We start from the raw sequence: 21,019 nt of genomic DNA, 5'->3' as shown, positions 1-21,019 counted from the left end.
GCTGTTTCGTGATGCATCAGGAAATTCAAACCTGTAATCAACATCATTTCTGTCTTCACTGATTAAATGACGAAATTTCATTTGTATGGATGCAAAGGAGGATGGTGTCTGCCGGTCTTCACCTGCTGTCATTTTGTGACTCTGTGTGCTCCTTAGTCTTAACACTAATAACTATATGGAGTAAAAATCACCTGGGTCATCAAGGGATTCATGTCTGTCACCATTTATTAAAGACAGTGTTGATGGTTATGGAATATTTAGCTGATGCTCTTATTGAGAGAAACTGAGGTTGTGTGTATTCTGTCAGCTGGAGTTCAGTTCACTTGGTGCAGACTGAGGAGAGCAATGATGTGCTGATGCCTTTTAGCTGTGGTTTGTTTCATGTTCAGAACTATTACAAACAAACCAGGCGGAGTAAATATGAAGTCACGTGACTGAAACTCGTCTTTCTGGTGAATGACAGCAGGTCATGCAGCATTTTACTGAAACACGTGTTAATTTATCTTATCTGCTGTCACAAAGAGCTCAGCAAGATATATGACATGATGTTGTCATGTTATGAGCATTTTTAGTCAAGACTGCAAATGGAATGAATTGATAATAGAAAAATTATGAAAAAGAGCTTTTTGCATTGTAATATTACAGGGGAGGTAGATGCTGTGCGGTTGCTGCTTTACTCTTATTGAAGAGCCTGAAACTACACAACATGCATGAAACGTGCATGCCTGTTACAATGGTTACTAAATCATCTTGCTTGAATGTATACATCACTTGTACGGTTGATGATCAGTAAACGGCTGGCGTGATTGGGATAGTTCAGCCTCTGAAATCATTTTAAAATCACATGTCTACAGTTACACAGTGCTGCAGTTTCACAACACAAATGGACAGCACCAGAGTTCGAGTGGAACCGAACCAAAACCCTGTTTTTCAATCTGGTTTTAAAGCCAGCACCAGAGTTGAAATGACAGCTGCCACAGCAGCTGAAACGACCTGAATCAAACAGACAAACACCCCAGAGGGAAGCTGAGCTGAGGGAAGTAGAGCCGCAGAAAAAGACCAGTGACAGCAGTGGCTGTGTTTAAAAGTGACCAAAACAGTAAAGGTAACTCCACCCTGATTCCAAAAACGTTGGAAGGCTGTGTAAAACATAAATGAAACTATGTGATCATTTGCTAATTCTTTTTGACATGTACTCAATTAAAAACAGAACAAAGACAGTATGTTTAATGTTTGACCTCATCAGCTTCATTGATTTTGGCAGGTAAACAGGCTCATTGGTAACAGGTGATAGTATCATGATTGGGTATGAAAGGGGCATTCTGGAAAGGCTCAGTCGTTCACAAGCGAGGATGGAGAGAGGTTCACCACTTTGTGAACACATGACTGTATGAAGGAGATTACTACATGGACTCAGGAACAGTTTGTTGAACTGTTGTTGGGATGGAATCTGGGTTGTATGAAGGTTTCGAAACAGTCTGTAACAATGCAGCTGAAATAAACTGAACCTTGAAATGATTTCAAAATATTTTTTCTTTGTATTTATGTTAGCATGTAAACAGAAAGCAGTGCCCTAGAAAAGAAGTGCTTTGCCACTACACCACATGTACAAATTCCAAAACCAGACCAAGTGGATGACTGCCTGCACGGTGCAAAGGTCGGGCCTCATTGTGTCGACTCGTGAACCGGCCGCATGTGGTCCTGTTGGTTGTGACCTTCTGGTTTCAGGACAGCCTGATTGTTAACTCGCCCGTTCTGTTCTATAAGTGCACCTCTGGCTCCTGAGCTGGCCTAGTTTTTGAGACGAAGAGGTAGATGGTTTTGTAGAAGGGGCCCACGTCCCTGAGGACTGACTTTACGGTCCTCAGTGGGATGGAGCGTGTGTTTTCCCTCGGCTCCTGATCCATTTATGAAACTAACCAACTGTAACTGATTGATTTCACTGGATGAATTCAAGAGGAAGTCTCAATTTTGGGCTGTGAAACACAATCCGGTGCCCATTCAGAATAACCTAGTTCACATCTGAAACGCGTGTTTTTCTGTCATTTTATCATGTGTCATGTTGTCCCTCACTGTGTCACTCGGCCTCTCGTTCACTCACATTCAGTTTTCGCCAGGCTGTTATTTTACATGCTCATTTCGCATTTCGAAGAGGCACTGACGCTCACTCAGGTCTTTTACAGAACATTCAAGTGGTAATAAGTGTTTCTCAAACAGCCAGGATGAATATGTTCATGCGGGGCATATTAATTCAGTTCGGCACGTTTCGAATGTGAAAGAGGAGCTGCTGAGCCTGAACTCCTCTGGCCCTTTTCGAGACGTCTGTCTTTGTGTTTGCCGTTCGAGGCGTGTCGTGTTGTGGGCGTGAATAATGGACCTCATTATTAGCGCTGTTTCTATAGCAACAAGACGTGTTTGCCAGGCAGATCTGAGTCCACCGAGCCAGAGGGTTTCATTCACACAGACACCCAGGGAGAGTAGGCAGACTGTTTGACGACAAGCAGATTCCGTATCCTACTGCATGAGAAGGCAACTGTAAACTTGAAAACATGGGCCTTGTGACATTTTCCCTCTGATTAAATGCGTGGCGGGATGCTTTTTGGACATCCCTGGGTCATTCAGCGAATAACAACACAGTACTTAGAATTACATGTACCAAATATAACTGCTGTGAAGCAGTAATTTAAAAACCCGTCAGTCCTAATGTGTGTGTGCGTCTGTGTGTGTCCGTGCCTCTGTGACTTCCTCATGCTGCACATGTCTTTCTCAATAAAAACCACAAATAACATTTTGTAGTGGAAGCTGTGGCATTAGAGCGACGCTCACCTGTGCTTTTCATTGTGACAGTGAATGGAATGACTGTGTGGAATATGAAAGGTCCTGCACTTAGTGGCAAACCCACAGAAAATGATTGTGTAACTGTGCAGCTCCCCTCAGGATGTATTCTGGGCGTTTTAGCCTCTTTTAGCTCAAAGCGTTGGGACCCAGTAACTGTCTTCAGCCAAAATGCTCTCATACGCCCGATATACTGTGTGCTACCTGCTCAGCTCTGCACAGCACACAAATATGGCCAAGAGAAGGATCCAAATCAAAGGAGCTGCGAATTTCTGATAAAGGTGAAATGTGTCTCAATGTAGTGTTAAAAGAAAGCATTGTGGTTAGAGAGATGCCCGGGCCTACAAATTATATTCTTCAGGAGGGAATTATATTCTTTAAGGGAGCATACTTGGCTGGTGTAACCCCCAGCGAAAGTCACATCATCATCATCATCATCATCATTTTTATATATTGCAATCACCACGTCAAAATAATGGCAGTAGGATTTTTTTTCTTTTTCATCCTTAAGCCCGACACATTGAACCCACTATGTCCCTGAACATAGTGGAACATTTACAGATATTTTCCTCCAGACTTGGTTGGAAGCAACCCAGAGCTGGAACAGAAGAATAAGTGTATAAGAAAATAAAAGCACCATGATGATCCATGGAAAGCTGTTTTATCTCCAATTCAGCTGGCAAACGTGCTAATATTCCAAGTTTTCTCCTTTATAATGTCCACGTATAAGCAGTATGTTGGTGTCCAGATGACCACTGCACTTTCGACTGACACTTCTTTTTACCAATTACAATCTTCCATTTCACCTCTACAGGAGCCAGTGAGAGTCCACGTCGAATGCCTTGTTCTCTTCTCTAGTGCAATAATCGAGCGAATTACAACCCACAGTACAAATAACTAGCTCTTCATACGCCAATGAAATTCCAAAAATGAGGACATGTGGCTTTAGTGGGTAATTTACAACTAATCAAGGATTTCAGTGTTAATCAGAATTAGAATAGATCAAATAGGGATACATATATAGTAAATGGCCTCAATATAGATATGTAGCCTAAACATATGGACAAGGATGGCCTAAATATAGATCCCCCAAAAGTAAGTGTAGATATTTATCTAGATTAATGTAGTAAATGACTTTTATGTTACACATACCATTAAAAAAGAATATATAAGACTTTTCTGTGGCATTGCTGTCATTTTTTTATTAAACTTGGACCCAAAAAAAAAAAAAAAAATGCTGCAGCTTTAAACTTATTGATAAACTCTCTTAAAGACAAAGCACTGCTTTCCATCAGATCCTTATGAAAGGCTTTTATTCAGGTCAGTAGGCTAACTCAGCTTTGACTCTCACAAGCCTTCTGTTTGTTACAAGTTCCTCCCCAAAAGCAGACGTCTGTGTCCAGGTGCTTGAGTGCGTTGGACCCCCCTCCCTGCGTGGGCTGTCACGGGAACAGAGTTTTAAGTGCACTCTCTCAAAATGGCGGACTGACATGCTCATGTGGTCGTGTGGTTCAATAACCAACAGGGCAGCCAGTACATGCCACCGCATGAGAAGAGAATCACCGATGAAACTGGGGGTGATTCTAAAAACAGTGTCCTTTGTCACAGTTAACGCTTCTGAATTAAAGTAAACACTAAATGGTTTGTATCGTACACAGTATCTAATATTTCTCCGTCTCCTCCAGAAACCAGCTAACATCCTGGTGATGGGGGAAGGTCCCGAACGAGGAAGAGTTAAAATCGGTAAGCTGGACTGTCTCTGTAAACTGCTTGATCCTAAGTGATCCAAATCATAGATCCTGCTGTCATCACGATAATGGATCAATGAGGCTGTTGACTTGTTTGAGTGTCCATAGCTGCAGTGTTTAACTTTCTGTCTGAGAGGTCAACAGGGTGCTCAGTTCAGGGCTGTTACATAAGCCAGCTGGCCAGGGGACTGCTGAAGGGTAATGCTGCAATGCTGGAGTCTATTTTTAAACCCTGTGCACACAGTAGTACTACTAAGTTATTGTTCTACAGTGTTACTGGTGTCGGTGAATATTTCCCCACGATGTCCCTGAGTGACTTATGTTACTGCGCAGGGCTGCAACAGATGTTTAACTCACTAAACAGCGCTCCAAGGCAACACAGCTGTGTATCTCTGTTGTTAGCGTCAATGCAAAACAGGTCTGACCGCTTATCTTAAAGGAAGCTTGACGTGAATAAGTGGATGACTCACTCTTAACCTCTGTTGACCTGCACTTTCATGCTTTCATTTGATGCTCAGGTTTTAAAAAAGTAAAATCATCACAATAATTGAATAAAAATATCATTTAATCTGTGTTTTTACTTAAGGTTACACTTGAATCAATGTAGCATTATAAACAAATAACATTAAATTAGATAGGTGCTGTATTGTTCCTGCAGTAGCCCGGCTTAACACTGTGCTTTGTGTCCTTCATAGGTCAGGTTTAACTATTAAATTATTCAGGCCTGAAACCTGCCTGACACCATCAGGATCTATGTTACAAGCCTTTGGCAGATTAGTGTGCCTGAGGTGCTGTCTGAGTCATTAGGAGCCTGCGGCCCTGACAGTAGCCTTCAACCTGGGGCCAGCCTGCATTCCACTTTCTGATAACGTCTTTGTTGAATTCATCTGTCCTCTCCCCATGCCTCCTGTAGCTGACATGGGTTTCGCCAGACTCTTCAACTCTCCTCTCAAGCCACTGGCAGACCTGGACCCCGTGGTGGTGACCTTCTGGTATAGGGCACCTGAGCTGCTGCTGGGGGCCCGGCACTACACCAAAGCTATTGGTGAGTCTGGGGTCACGTGTACAAAGTCAGCCCTCGAGTGTGTTAAGACAGCCGCGAACCTTACAACTCACCGAGCACTTTGATCCCTGGCTGTTTGCACGATGGAAACAGGAGCAGCAGCATGATCAGGTCCAAGGTGTCTCTGCATGAATAGGAATGCACATTGCTGGCTGACAGTGCCCATGTGACCTGTGGTCTCCGGTATTAGGCGGGTGTGTCTATATTTATCATTCCTGGAACATGAAGTGTCAGTCTGTCATCATCGTAGTTCATACGCAGAGGTCTCTAAGTGTGTGTATGAGGTGTGAAAGAGACGGCCCGATAGAAAAGGAGTTTAAAGGAATGTTTCACATTATGGGAAAATACGCTTATCTGCTTTCTAGAGTTAGATGAGAAGGCAACATAAAGAGAGAAAACATAAAGCCACAGCCAGCACTCAGTTAGCTTAGCTTAAGGCTGGGAACAGTGGGAAACAACTAGCTGTCCAAAGGTAACAAAATCTGCCAACCAGCATCTCTAAAACTCACCAACTATCACCTGATTGTTGATTTAGTCCATACAAAAACAGAGCCGTGGTATTAATCTTCTGGTCAGATGGAAGATAAAAACTTATCTAAAGGAAAATTTGCTCCTTCGTCGGAAAGCGAATAAGCGTATTTCCAGCAGAAACCAGTGGAGGAAATGGTGGAAATAAAATTTGACTTGCAGTAAAGTAGGATGAAAAATTGCTTCACATTCAAGACCAACAATCATTTGGGTGAAACATCCCCTTAAGTCTTGTTTGGACAAGCAGCTAGTAAGACAGACTTGAAAAACTGTCTTTTAGTTATTCCAGGATTCCAGACTATGCACTGCAGCTAATGTACTCTGTGTGTGTGTGTGTGTGTGTGTGTGTGTGTGTGTGTGTGTGTGTCTGCGTGTGTGCGCCAGATATTTGGGCAATTGGCTGCATCTTTGCGGAGCTGCTAACATCCGAGCCCATCTTTCACTGTCGCCAGGAAGACATCAAGACCAGTAACCCCTTCCATCACGACCAGCTGGACAGGATATTCAGCGTCATGGGTTTCCCCGCAGGTCTGTGCACAATACACACAAGTACAACAACACATGCTGAGATCACAGCCTGCGTTAGCCTGCTGTTTTGATTCTGAATTACGCTCATAATGAGGAGCAGGGAAGCGTCATCAAACTGTGTCTTTTGTTTGGATTGAGGCTCTCGTAGCAGCAGGAATGACATACAGTGTGTTTAAGTCTGCTTTTTGTCGTCATCCACGAATCACAGCAAAATGATCCGATGATACAGTGAGCCATCAGAGTCAACCACTGCTTTCTGTTGTCACCGCACCAGTTTTCATGTTTCACAACCGTTAACTTGAAGTGTGTCTTGGAGACAAAGAAAGTTATGTTTGTTCTCCTGGCTGTTTTCCGTACAGTCCGATAAAAAGCTCTCATACACTTTCTGCCTGTTTCTGAAAGTTGAGCCTGATCTTGTGCGTTTGTGTTCTACAGATAAGGACTGGGAAGACATTAGGAAGATGCCAGAGTACCCAACGCTGCAGAAAGACTTCAGGAGGACAACGTGAGTGGATCATGTCCAGAAGATATAAAATGCAGTCATACTGATTTTTCATGTGTATTGTTGTTTTCTCATCTCGTAGGTATGCAAACAGCAGCTTAATCAAATACATGGAGAAGCATAAAGTCAAGCCAGACAGCAAAGTGTTCCTGTTGGTAGGTACACACACACACACACACACACACACACACACACACACACACACACACACACACACATACATAAGGAAAGATCATCTGCACTGATTTGGACAAAAATAGAAATGTACAAACACTGTGTCTTGGATTTCTTGGATTTTCAAAAGAATTACTGCGAAAAAAAAAAGCTATGACTAACAACCCCTGTGAGAGGGATGAGTCATACAACCCCATTCCAAAAACAGTTGGGACACTGTATAAAACATAAAAATAAAACAAAACGTGGTCATTTGTTAGTCCTTTCTGACATATACTCAGTTAAAAACAGTACAAAGAATAACAGTACAAATTTGATATTTGACCTCATCAACTTCATTGATATTTTTCCAAAAACACCTGTTTGGAACATTCCACAGGTGATAGCATCATGATTGGGTATGAAAGGGGCATCCTGGAAAGGCTCAGTCATTCACAAGTGAGGATGGAGCGAGGTTCACCACTTTGTGAACACATGATTGTATGAAGGAGATTATTACATGGACTCAGTAACACTTTGTAACACTGTTGTGGATAAAACACAGTTCATTTGTTGTGTTTTTCTTCACGGTTTACAGTGTCCCAACTTCTTTTTGTCATATAGAAACCTCGTAGTCGTGTCTGTATATGATAAATGTTTATTTGTAAAAATGCCTGTCTAGATACTACAGAAAGAAAGTGTTAGAGATGTCTGGGTTGTCCAAACATTACAGGAATAAATGTCCTCATTTGTCAAATTTTACTTTTATTAAAGAGTCAGATGACCTGCAGTTAACACATAGAAAGGAGTTAAAAAGCCGATATGTAGAACATGTTATTTAGGCATTAATGTGTTTTAAATGCGATGCAACTGACTGCCGTCGCTTATTAATGAACTCAGTGGTGTGCAACGCAGTCAGAAAGTATGAGGATTGTGACACACTTCCTGTTGTGTTACTTTAGTGCATCACATTGGATTTGAACAGAAGGAATGACTGAAACTAAACTGATGACTTTAGTTTGAGGCTGTTTACGTCCACATCAGATGAACTCTGCAGGAACTGTGGCCCTTTTATACATGTAGTTCACACAAGCCTTAATCTGGATTCACCAAACTATCTCAACTTTAACACACACACACACACACACACACACACACACACACACATCTAGTGGCCATCTAGAGTAGGCTTGCAAATCACTCATGAGGTCCATTGTCCTGCTAAACTGTTCTAAATGTGTGTATAACAAGGAACAGGAGTCCTACAGTGTCCACTCAGTATGTGAACTGCCTTAAACTCACAGTCATTGTTCCATTTGACTTCCAGTGTACTGGAGTCGAGCCAAAACAAAGCAAAACATGTGTTAATACTTTGTGACTGCACTGAATATCGAAGAGCTCCGCAGCGCTAAAAATATTACTACATTCAACAACTGTGTTATTCTTCTGTGTCGTCAGCTCCAGAAACTCCTCACAATGGACCCCACCAAAAGAATCACATCAGAGCAGGCGCTGCAGGACCCGTACTTCCTGGAGGACCCATTACCAACCACTGAGTGAGCCTTCGTAAACTTTGAAAGAGGCTTTCTTTTGTCTTGACTCAGCAAAAGAAAAACAGGCCCGCAGTGATTTACTCCTTTAAGTATGAGGAACTTACTGTTCACGCTTTAACCTCCCTTCCTGGTTTTTGCCCTGTGTTTCTGGAGAGGAATGTGTTTTGGTTAGTATTGTGGAATGGAGTGGTGCAGTGTGTTAATGCAGAAATACTGAAATCACTCTCTGTGATTGCCTCTAGTGTGTTTGCTGGGTGTCAGATCCCCTACCCAAAACGAGAGTTTCTAAATGAAGACGAGCCAGAGGAGAAAACAGAAAAGGTAATTATCCAGCTGCTGAAAACACGGCACAGCATGAAAATCATTCCATTTCATTTCGTTACGTCCAGAGTAACTCTCAGGAGGGACACCCACCTTCGACTTTGTATAGATGGTTTTGAGGTGTACAGTCATGGAGGAAAGTATTGGCACCCCTCTGGAAGTGTTGGTCTTCTAGCAAATTGTGCACACTTTGGAGGTTTTTTTGATGAAATAACCAAACCAGGATCATTTCAATAACTAAGCACAACTAAACAACAAAAGCACACTTCTCTTTGTTAGAATCTTGTGTTAAGGTTATGGGTAGTCAGACTTCAGCTCTGGTAGCTTTCCTGAAAAATATCAATCAATTTCTGAAGAACAATAGGCTCCAGTTGACTAACATTACAGTTAAATGGATTTCTATCGAAGGCATGATGTTTTCTCCAGGGATTTCCAAATATTTCAATAAATCAATGTTCTTCCTCGCCTTTTACTGATTTACAGTACCAGAGGAAGCAAAATAGCCCTAGAGCATCACCTGGCCATAGCCATGCTTCACTTTAAGCATGGTGCACCTTTCAGAGCATTCTTCATTCTTCATCCTCCACACATAACCACTGGTCAGGGGGCCCAAAAAGTTCTAGTTTTGTTCCATTGCTCCATAGCTTTTATCAGTACAAAAACCACTTATTGTGAAGGGGTGCCAATACTTTTGACCATGCAGTTTTCATTTCCCGCGACATTTTGGTGGTATTTTGAGTTGAATTTGGGGAAACCAATTGTTGTTTTACTTGTGTTAAGTAATTGAAATGATCCCGGTTTGGTTATTTTATCAAATAAAACTCCAGAAGTGTGCACATTTTGCTAGAAAACCAACACTTGTGCCAATACTTTCGTCCATGACTGCACCTGACCACAGAGAAGACATCACCATATTAAACTGAATTAACCTCTCGTGCTTTCAACTGTGTCTTGGACAAACCTCATCACACTGATAGAACACATGAATTGCCACTAATCAGTATTAGTATCACCTCAGATATCTGACACTTTCTACCCTTTATGACACCAGAATAGCAGTCAGGTTGCATTTTCCCAACATTACCTTATGTGGGGACTCGTCACCGCTGTCAGTATTCAAGCTTTTTAGCTTAACAAAAAGTGTCATTTTATGTGATTTATGGATTAATTACTATTTTTATCCTGAAAGTGCACAATTTTTACTGTCTTAACCTTGGAGCAGGTAAGTGTAAACTATGCAGTGTTGTGTGACTTCTGTAAAAGTTGTGGCACCCCTCTGCATTAAGTGATCCAAACCCCACCCCAGTGTGAACCTGTGGAATCTAGTGAGCTCGTATGACTGTGCGTCCATAGAAAATAATGACAGAGGAAGAAAAACACAAGCTGGACAAACATGAGCAGCTGATTTATTCATGGGGTCATTTGTGCCTCGCAGCAGAGCAGCAGTCAGAGCGTCTCTCCAGGTGGAGGTTGGAGGCTTTAGCTGTCTCTCCGACACATGCTGTAACCTCTGATTTATGTTCCCCACCTGACACTGAGAACAGAGCAGTGTGATCTATTGGCTGCAGAGGCTGGGATACAGCCACATTCTCTCATGTTACATTTTACAGCTCAGTGGCCAGCTAGTTTTGTTTTAGCACAGTTTGGTTAGCTTTACCAGCATTGGGTTGGTCCCTGCTCATTCGTCACTGCAGTGTTTAATGTTACCACAGCAGACAATGGAAACGCTTTCAATCTCGAACAAAATGGTGTTTTTTTACTTGTTTTGTGGGTACGTCGCTCTCATAACGGCTCAGAGATTCAAGTTCATGTCAGCGCTGCCTCTGCATTATGTGAGTAAGTGTCATCACAGATGGAAAGGCTAAAAGAAAATCAATTATGGACTCATGAGGTCAAGTATGAAATGTACATGATACCATAGATATTATGCTTATTTTCATGCCTCCACACCAGCGACAGCCGTGGTCAGAGTATTGTGTTTTCAGGTTGACCGTACGTCAGCATGTGCGATGTACATCCCATTCTTATGAACGCAGTATCTCGGGAACACCTTTAGGGAATTTCTTTGGCTCAGACATTCACTTCAAGGATGGACTGATTAGATTTTGGTGGTCAAAGGTCACTGTGACCTCACCTAACATGCCATTAACTCAGTAATCCATATGCTAATTATGAGAACATTTCACACAAACGGCTTATAGGATTCAATGATAATGTGATGATGTTTCATATAACAAAGGTCAAGGAAAGGTCAAGGAAAGGTCAAAGGTGACTGTTGTTGCTCCATGTGATGAAGCTCTCCATCAGTCCTCTGTGCTCCTCTGGAAAACTAGTCTCTGAGTGAAGATAGCATGTTTCTCACTGGACGTTATTCACTGGAATCAAACTTGTGAATATAGTGATGACTTTCATTTGACCAAAAAATACACTGAATACTTTTTATTAAATCCCTTCAAAGTCTTCACTACATGTAATATATGAGTCTGGACAGACATGGACGTAAACTGCTGCTTGACTGGTTGGAGGAGGCAAACAACCATGAAGCAGTAATTTTAGTTTATATGATTATTTGTACTGAAAGTAACTGAATGTGACTTTTTGTTAACAATTAATCTGACAACTATCTTTTCAATTAATTGCTTAATTTATTAAATCTAAAAAATGAGTGCAAACATGCTTTTCACAAGAGAGCTCAAGGTGACGTTCCAAACAGCAAATGGGAAAAGGGAGAAGCAGTGGAGAATTTACAGTGAGAGGATGTGAAATGATTCATTCATGATCAAAAGTTATTTTTCTGTTAGTTTTTAATTGACCGATGGTTTCAGCTCTTATAAATAACCAGCTGTGTTGAGGCACATCTTCTTGATATTGACTGGCTGTGAGAAGCTTTATCATTTTTACCTTTCAACACACCACCACAGGAGTTGACCATCAGTCAGTTAAAGTTATCTATTCTGGGTGCTGTCAGCACCATAATGTAGGTTTTTAAGCGTCATGAAGAGTCTCGCTCCTGGCAGAAGTCACTGCATTTGTCGCTGTATTAAAATTCTTGTACTTTTTGAAGAACCCATGAGCAGGTGGTCGAATTCAGGCGGTGGATCGTTTTCTGTCATTTGTGCTGCAAAGAGAAAATCTTCCCCTGCAGACCCATCTCACAGAGAGCTCCATTTATTTTTCAGCCTCTGTTCTTTTATTGTGGAATGTTTTGGGGACTTATGGGACTCTAAATTACAGCTTGCCAGCTTTGAAGCTTTTCAGCACTGCAGGATGGACATTTAGAGAGCTACATTGTTAGATGCTGGTTTTATCATCTCAGTGTGCCAGATGTATCTGGACAGTTTTACATTCCAGCCATAAAAGAGCAGGTTTTGTTACATATTAAACAATGTTGTGTTACAGTCGAAGTGAAATCTGCAGCCCATTAGCGTCAACAGTCTCTTCTCTGTTCTTTCAGCTATTTTTACAGTGTAATAAATCACTACAGGGATTCAGCTGTGACTTTGCCAGAGGCAGGGACACACTGTACATGCAGAAACACAGTGCAGCAGGATTGGGCCCCAGCAGTGGATAGTAACTAAGTACATTTAATCAAGTACTGTACTTCACTCCACTACATTTATTCAACAGCTTTGATTACTATTTGATGACAAGATTACAATTCAGCCTTAAAAAGTACATGATGAGCAACACATAGCTAAAGAGTTGTGGCTCCTTGTCATGTTTCAGGGGTCTTGGAGAGACATTTCCCCTCTAAATGTCTCACATATGTTCATTTGAATCAATGTTCGAGGATCAGAGAAAAAGAGAGAAAGAAATGTGCAAAGCAGAACTTTGTTCTTCTTTTCTCTCCCATGAATCATTTCACAACCCCTCATGTGACTTTGTAGGGGCCCGACCCCCAGTTTGGGAACTGTTGATTTAAGGTAGCAGAGGGCGTATTAGGTAGTTCAAACTAGCTCCACCTGCAGCAGCTACAACAGGAACATGCTGCTCGAAACACCGATCACATTAGGAGCTGCTGTCCGGAAAGAAACACATGAACTGAGTTTGTTGCTTCAGACCGGTGTCTGAGGGGGTGTGAGGCGCATGAAAATAGAAGCAAAAAAAACACAAATTCAATCCAGCATGGATATGCAGACAAATACAAACTGAAACAAACAAGGACAAGACTGCTGAGCCTCTGCTACATTACATACATGTTTAGCAGAAAGTCATGTGTAGAAATGCCCAAATGCCCAGACACCTGGCTTTTTTCAGGTGTGTGTGTGTGTGTGTGTGTGTGTGTGTGTGTGTGTGTGTGTGTGTGTGTGTGTGTGTGTGTGTTAGAGACAGCAGAGAAACAGTACAAGGCCTTGACAAATAACAGCAGCTGACAAATTGTATTGACATGAATCTGAGCAGAGCCTCATTCAGCAGTATGGAATACATTGTAGAAATACATTTGTATATATTTCCCTCATGAAGTAGTTTCAGCAGATTAGTAAACAGATAAAGTCATTCCAGGGTCATATTTCCTCTTCAGCTGTTCAGGGAGACCATTTCTATGACAGTCTTCCCAATGCTGGCTTCTTGTGATTTACAGTTGCGCGTATGAGTTCATTTTATCTCACAGGTGATTTTGGTAACACTCCCATCTTCAGCCCGCGGCTTCTGTGAGTCTCACACCATATTTTAATCAAATGGGATTGTCTATCCTGTTGATATAGTTCTGGAGCTCCATTTACAACTAAAATCATTGAATATCTGTTCTTGTGGGGAATATAATCCAATTTGTATCCAGGAGGGGAGGGGACACCATCGCCCTCACAGAAGGATGAAATAAACTGCATTTGATGTGCCAAATGATAATTTTCCAACCTGGGTAATGGAAGGCCCTCTAATCTATTACCCATAGATACTCCATAGTATAGTCCATAAAAACTTTGAAATCTGAATCTTCATGTAGTGAAGGACTGGAAAAGATTCTGGGTAAGAGTTTATATGAAGGTACACATATTCACCATCAAGTAGTTGCTTATTAGCATGCAAATTAGTAGCATGTTTGCTCATTATTAGTCATAACGTATGTATTAATGCTTTATTCTGCATGACCATATTATAGAACTACGAGAGTTTTCCCTCAATAACTACTCATTCATTACGATCTATGATCATTATGTACAGTTATTCCAGATTTTTTATACCATTTGGAAGCCAATTAAATGAGTTTGTTTGTTGATAATCTGTGTAATCAAAACTCGTTAGTGGAATAATTTTGCTTTTTCTGTCAGTTTGCCGACAATGGAGAATTATCAGGTAAATTATGATTAAGTAATCTCATGACTCCGCTGAAGGTGACGTAAAGAAATCTGGTTTGTGTAAGTTTATTGTTTGAGGCAAATCGAATCAATGAAAGCACTTCCTGTGACCACTGGCCTCTCTTGAAAATGTGAAAACGTTTAATGATGATATATCACCAAACACACACACAAACAGACGGTATGAGCCATCCTCATGGTCTAAATATACACTGAGTTACTCAGTGTTTCTGTCCTCGTCTTGTCAGGTGTTCAGTCATTCCATATGTTAGATTACATTTCAGTCATCTCAGGGAAAGTGGCTCACAGAAGCACAAAAGAATCCAGACAAACAGAGGCGAGAACAAAAAGACTCAAACATGCCCTCTGTGTCCGTCTGCAGAACCAGACCCAGCAGCACCAGCAGACAACCGGCCAAACTCAGGCCCAGAACCAGCAGCAGACAGCAGCCCAGCAGGCCACCTCCCAGCAGAGCTCGGCCCAAACCAACGGCACCGCCGGAGCCACGGGGGGCACCGCTGGGGGGGGTTTACAACATGGCCAGGACCAGGGGCCCCCCAACAAGAAACCTCGGATTGGGCCCTCTGGGGCCTCCTCAGGCACTGGGGTGCTACAGTCAGAGTACCAGGTTAGTGGAACTTTAAGTTCGTGCTCCAGAAGGAAGTGTCTGACATCTATTGTGTATCAAAGATACATCTTCTTCCTCTGTGCCACACAGCCCCATTGTTAAAGGTCATCAGTGAGCCACGCTGTTGCACTGGGTGATATGTTAGCTCATTACCGTGAACACACACACTGTAGTTTTCAGTCCATTTCCGGAAATACTAGCAGCAAACCAAATGTGGATTAATCCGCAGCTGAAAATAGTCCCAAAATTCGCTGCTTATTCCTTATTATATCCTTATTCCTTTGAGTGAATTTTGCTGCAGTGATCTGCTGCTTTAGGAAATTCCTGAGACTTTTTTTGAAAGATTTACATCATCACTTGGAAGCATTGGGCTCAGGGCTGTGATATGACGATATGCACTGTGAGGTGTTAGACATCCCGTCTTTTTCAATACCATTTATGCAGAGGTCGGAGACCCTTTGTGATGACATCCTTTGATTTTTCAGGTATTTAATGGACTGGACAGTCCCCTTATTTTAGCCACAGAAATGCATTCACAGATAGTATGATATATTCATATTTATCATATGCTATGTTCTCAATTTGCATAGCTCTGTGTAATAAGGGCCAGGAGTCCTACACTGTTCCTTCAGTGTGGATGTATCTGCCTATTCTTTAACTTCTCTGCGTTTGGTACTGAAACAGTTGGTTATTTCATCTAAACTAATCAAATTTTCTGCTGTTCTGTGTTATATATCATCATTCATGTCATGTCTTCGGCTTTTGGACTGTTAGTATTTTGAAGATGTCACCTTGGGCTCTGGGACGTGCATGGCGTTGTCTGACAGACTAAATATACATGCAGCCTTGTGAGGTTATAGATATTAAAGTTTTACTTGACATTCCTGTAGCTGTGTTGTAGCCTGCTACGTAGAGATTTATCCTCAATTTTTCTGCACATCAGAAAGAAGTGGAGGCACTGCAGATGGTCAACGTTTCCTTACATGCAGACAGATGTCATGGAATGTCAGCAGTGTAATCGGTGTGTGTGTGTAATCTGTGTGTCTGGCATATGCTGAGGGAGACATATACGCACATACACGTATAATACACCAAACAACAGCAGCTAACTGTTGGCTGACTGATAAAAACATTCCACATTGTCCCGCCAGCAGAGCTGATAGCAAGTCACTGTGATGCCTGCAAGCGTTTGCTTCCTGCTCTGGCGTCTGTTGTATCTGGCTCAAGTCTCCTCACAGGGCCAAGAGTGGGAAATTTCTGAGTGGACGAGAGAGTGCGATGAGGGCAGGGCCGGGCAGAGGATGTGTCAGTAAATGCACTGCACATGCTCAGTGCCTCTGTATGGTGACCCTATCAGGCCTACATATAAGCATATCACATATATTGATATATATAGCATTGGCTGAGGCTGCATGTGAGACAGCTGGTAGCTGTCAGGCCTCAGCAGATGTATAAATACACCAGTGGAGTGGGCTGACATATCAGGAGGGTGGCTAGCTGTCTGACAGCGCCGTCACCGCCAGCATCCTACTTTTCCCCTCATTGATCCAGGCCCCGCAGGCTATCCCACCATGCACCACTCTCCATTCATTCTCCTAAATGATGCAATGTTGTACATGTGACCTGGACTCAGTGGTGTAGATATGTAATCAGTTCAGCTGAGGTCCCCGGTCCTCACAGCCAGCTTCAGGCAGCGAGTTTGAACGTCCAGCTTTACACTTGATCACTTTTCATCTTCTTTCTCTTTGCTGGTGGACATGTTTGATCTATTACATGAGTATTAAAGCTGTTTAAAGTAGTGTTTCACCTCCATGAAGTTGGTTGTAAAGACAAAAATTGAATGAGCGAAAACTGAAATGCTGACTTTTATTTCCTTCTGTGGATCAAACTTCAGAAACATCAGATCTTACGTTTCCCCATAATGAACTGCATTTAGCACAGCGCTTCTCTCATCAACCAACCACTCAAAGCACTTCACAGCACATGCCACATTCTTCCATTCACACACACATTGAATGTGGCCCTCGGTATCCTGCCAAAGGACACTTTGACATGCAGGCTAGAGGAGCTGGGGATTGAATTACTAACTTTCTGATTAGAGAACTACCCGCTCTACCTCCTGAGCCACAGCCAGGAGACCCCCCTGCCTGGTAAACACACACATCTTTCAAACTCTGCGGCCTAGCTTGTAATGCAAACTTTCTGTTAATTTGTAGTCTCCAAGGCAGAGTTGAGATCCAATACCACAGCTCTCGCTTGACAAACGGACCCAGAAGAGTGTTTGATGACTTTCACCTGTTTGGTTATTAAAATGAAAATATTTGAAAATGTGTGTTGTGGTTTTTATGTCAAAGTTGAATCTAAAATAAACTAAAGCTGTAATAAATGCAGAGGAGTAAAAAGCATAATATTTCTCTCTGAACTGTACTGGAGTAGAAGTAGAAAAAAGTGTAAAATGGAAATATTAAAATAAAGTACAAATACCTCAGAAGTGCACTTAAGGACTGTACAAGTAAATGTACTGAAATGCTTCTTTCCACCTCTCCTTTTTGAAAGAACAGACATTTTAAGTAGTATTCTTACGGATCTAAGGATTGATACCACTTTTACATCTTTCCACTAAATATGGAGCTACAGCCAGGAGGTGATTAGCTTAGCTTAGCTTAGCTTAGCTTAGCTTAGCATCAAGGGCGAAATGTGCAGTCAGACACCAAAGCTGCAGCTGCACATGCACACATCACTGTGTCAGTTCAACAGTGGACTGATGGTTGCAGCTGCTGTGTGGTGCTACAGGTGTTCATGGATCAGACTAGCATGAGTCACATCAGCAGCTGTGTTTTGATGGATGTCTCAGTAGGTTATGTGATAGATGTGATTCTATAGAAAAGTAAAAGGAGTCAAAGGTATGAAAGTTGGTTGGTGATGTTGGAGCTGTGTGAGCTCCTCTGCTGACTAAAGCCACACAGACTGAGGCCAGTTTTCATTACGGACCAGTGTCTGTGCTGAAAGGTGGAGAAAAGTACTGGAGACAGCTCCACTCACTGTACACAGAGGTTTACTCATCTGATGATGGCTACATCCATTTGTGGTGTCCAGTGGGGTCAGTGACTTCCTGAAGTCTTGTTGTCATCATGAGGTGAGCAGCTGAGCCGTGTAGACCCCAAATGCTGCTCACCCAGGACTTTTAATCAGGGATTCATAATTCAGTTATTGATTAATAATGAATAGATTCACTGATCGACCTCTCAGCGCCTGCACACATACCATCAGAGATCCCATCACTGGAGTGCTCACCAGTCTTTGCTTTCTGTCTTTCCGTCAGCACTCCGGCCCCCGCCTTGGTTACCAAAGCAACGTCCAGGGTTCCACTCAGCCCCAGAGCACCATGGGATACTCGTCGTCTTCCCAGCAGAGCTCCCAGTACTCCCACCAGACCCACCGTTACTGAGGCTCCAGTCGCTCCTAAACCAGCAGAGGAGTCGGCTCCTCCTCCTCCAACCAGACGTCACCGTACACCTCGACTGCGGCCGAGGCGTCGCTCCCTCATCCTGGTCAGACCTCCCTCCGTGCATTACGTCATCATTCCACCTCAGCCATCCTCCTTCTCAAGCCTTCAGCGGCACTGGAACATGAGAGCAAACAAACATAGGAACCAAAAGAACCCAACAAGAAGCTCTGCCTCGTTGGGCTGGTGAACCGTTTTTAAAGCAACTGAAAATATTGTAAGATAGATGTGAAGGCGTCACACACACACACACACACAGACTCAGAACCATGGCACTTACAAACGCAACGCTCCTCACGAGGAAGGATTGCAGCTGTGTTCATATGTGTACATTATATAGCACCTTTTTCTATTTGATTTTTTTCCTCTCACTTATTTGCTAGAGTTTTCAAGTTTACCTTGATAGTTGATGTCACTGTAAATATTGTTAAATATGGAAGTGATGGGATGAGAGAATACACAGGAGGAAAAGCCCTTTACTGTTATCTTCTAGTGTAAGATCACCGTGGATAATCAAAAGAAAAGCGGAAAACGTTGGAGCTGACCCTGTCCTTTTAAGAAAAGACAACAGTCACATGTTTCTACACAGAAAACATCAGCTCTGCTGATGCAATTGCAGGGAAATATTAAATGCGCAATTCAACCTAATCTTCTTATCATAGGGTTTCTATATTTAGACCTCTCTTTATCTAGATTTGGATTTGGGAAGTAAGAAAAGTAGATGTCTTTTTACAGCTCTGAGTTCTGTATATTCTGATTCACTCCACTACGTTTAGAGATAAGACACATTTGACAGCCGAGCTTCGTTTCCTCTGATGACGACAGCGGAGTCAGCAGGTTGGACGCCTCTCATTTGTGGCCGGCGGCTCTGGAGTGTTTTCTTGTCCAGGAGCTGCCGGTGGACACTTTGCTCCGACACCCGTCTTATTGTGGACCCTCAAGACTTTCAAGGTTTCCGAACACAAACGTGCGCATAAACGTACAGGGCAGCTAACAGGACGCCCCCCCCCCCTATATGCTTCATGAGACTGTTACTGCCTGATGTCAGATTGTTTTTTTAAAGTTTTAATGTTATCATGGTTGCCCTGTGAGTGTGTGTGAGCGTGTGGGAGTGTGTGTGTACAGTATGTTTTTATGCATGTTGTTTATCCTTTTACTTACTAGAACTGCACTGATCGCTGAACCGATCTGCAAAGAGCTGGAACAAACGTGGGCTGAGTTTTGTTGGATGGACGCTCGTCCTCTTCCACTGCGACACGTGGTACAGACACAACATTTGGTAGAGACACAGGTGCGTTCTTTAATAGATGCCAAGGAGGCAGGAGCAACCATAATCAAACTAAGTATTGATGGAAATGTGCAGTGTAAATGCTCAGCGCCTGCAGCAAGTATTCTTTCCTCTTCATCCTTTTGGATACAGGAAATCAGCTACCTGTACGTCTGTTTGATTTCTGATTTCATGATCAATCTATGAGAAACGCTTTCAAGGTATTCAGTGGTGGAATGTAAGGACAGTCACCCAAGTACTGTGCTTAAAGGCACATTTTAGGAAATACGCTTGTTCTCGATACCACTCTTGTGTCTGTATTCTAAATATGAAGCTCCAGCTGGTTAGCTTAGCTTAGCACAAAGACTGGAAACGGTGTCCAGGCTAGCTGTTTCCCTCGTTTCCAGTCTTTATGCTAAGCTAAGTTAAGCAGCTGCTGGCTGTAGCTTCTTGTTTAGCGTACGAGAGTGATATCAGTGTTCTCATCTAAGTGATAGAAGTTGTCAAAATGTCATTGTTTTCTCTTTTTCTTTACTTGATTATTTCCATTTCTTGCTGTTTTAAACTTCTACTCCACCACATTTCAGAGGAAATATTATGCTTTTTCCTCCACTACATTTATTCAAGAAATTAAGGTACTTGGTACATTAAGAGTGAAGATTCCTTTGATACAACAGATCACTTACTAAATCATGATGCCTTTTTTCCCCCAACAAAACTTAATTTCTTTAAAAAAAAAATGAGAAAAAGTCCAGTTCAGTAAGTGTATTCCAGCCTGTTTCAATGCAAACCCATTTAGAATCAAATATTAGTCATCATATTTCTAACGCAGCTTTCTTTTCTAAAGACACACTCAGCTCTTTGTACAGGTTCAGGTAAAAACTGGGTGAAATATTCTGCATTACCAGATTTGTTCTACTTTTTTTAAGAAAAGCTCTGACAAAGTTGTATTATCATTTCTCCTTAAGTAAAGGACCTGTAGACTTCATCCACCACTGAAAACCCTTTTAAAACAACTCTTCAAGGGCAAACTTCAAAGTGAGGCTTGTCTTCTACTCCCCTCCTCCTTTTTGTTTCCCCACAACTTGCTC

At 42.3% G+C, this 21,019-nt stretch overlaps 1 protein-coding gene across 1 annotated transcript in view; it reads left to right on the top strand.

Moving 5' to 3' along the window:
• The window catches only part of cdk19 (cyclin dependent kinase 19), a 52,160-nt gene extending 31,502 nt beyond the window's left edge, over positions 1-20,658 (top strand). Inside the window, exons 5-13 of the mRNA XM_076756065.1 lie at positions 4,521-4,578; positions 5,497-5,628; positions 6,559-6,702; positions 7,138-7,207; positions 7,287-7,359; positions 8,816-8,913; positions 9,153-9,231; positions 14,911-15,156; positions 18,479-20,658. Of these exons, the coding sequence (XP_076612180.1) occupies positions 4,521-4,578; positions 5,497-5,628; positions 6,559-6,702; positions 7,138-7,207; positions 7,287-7,359; positions 8,816-8,913; positions 9,153-9,231; positions 14,911-15,156; positions 18,479-18,604 (1,026 nt within the window). The 3' untranslated portion in view covers positions 18,605-20,658. The remainder of the gene's footprint in view (positions 1-4,520; positions 4,579-5,496; positions 5,629-6,558; positions 6,703-7,137; positions 7,208-7,286; positions 7,360-8,815; positions 8,914-9,152; positions 9,232-14,910; positions 15,157-18,478) is intronic.
• Positions 20,659-21,019: the final 361 nt, after the last annotated feature.

This window comes from Chaetodon auriga, chromosome 18 (genome assembly GCF_051107435.1).
Source record: "Chaetodon auriga isolate fChaAug3 chromosome 18, fChaAug3.hap1, whole genome shotgun sequence".
In the NCBI taxonomy this organism is placed as follows: domain Eukaryota; kingdom Metazoa; phylum Chordata; class Actinopteri; order Chaetodontiformes; family Chaetodontidae; genus Chaetodon; species Chaetodon auriga.
The sequence above is the reverse complement of the archived record's forward strand: the minus strand, read 5'-3'. Positions and strand labels throughout refer to the sequence as shown.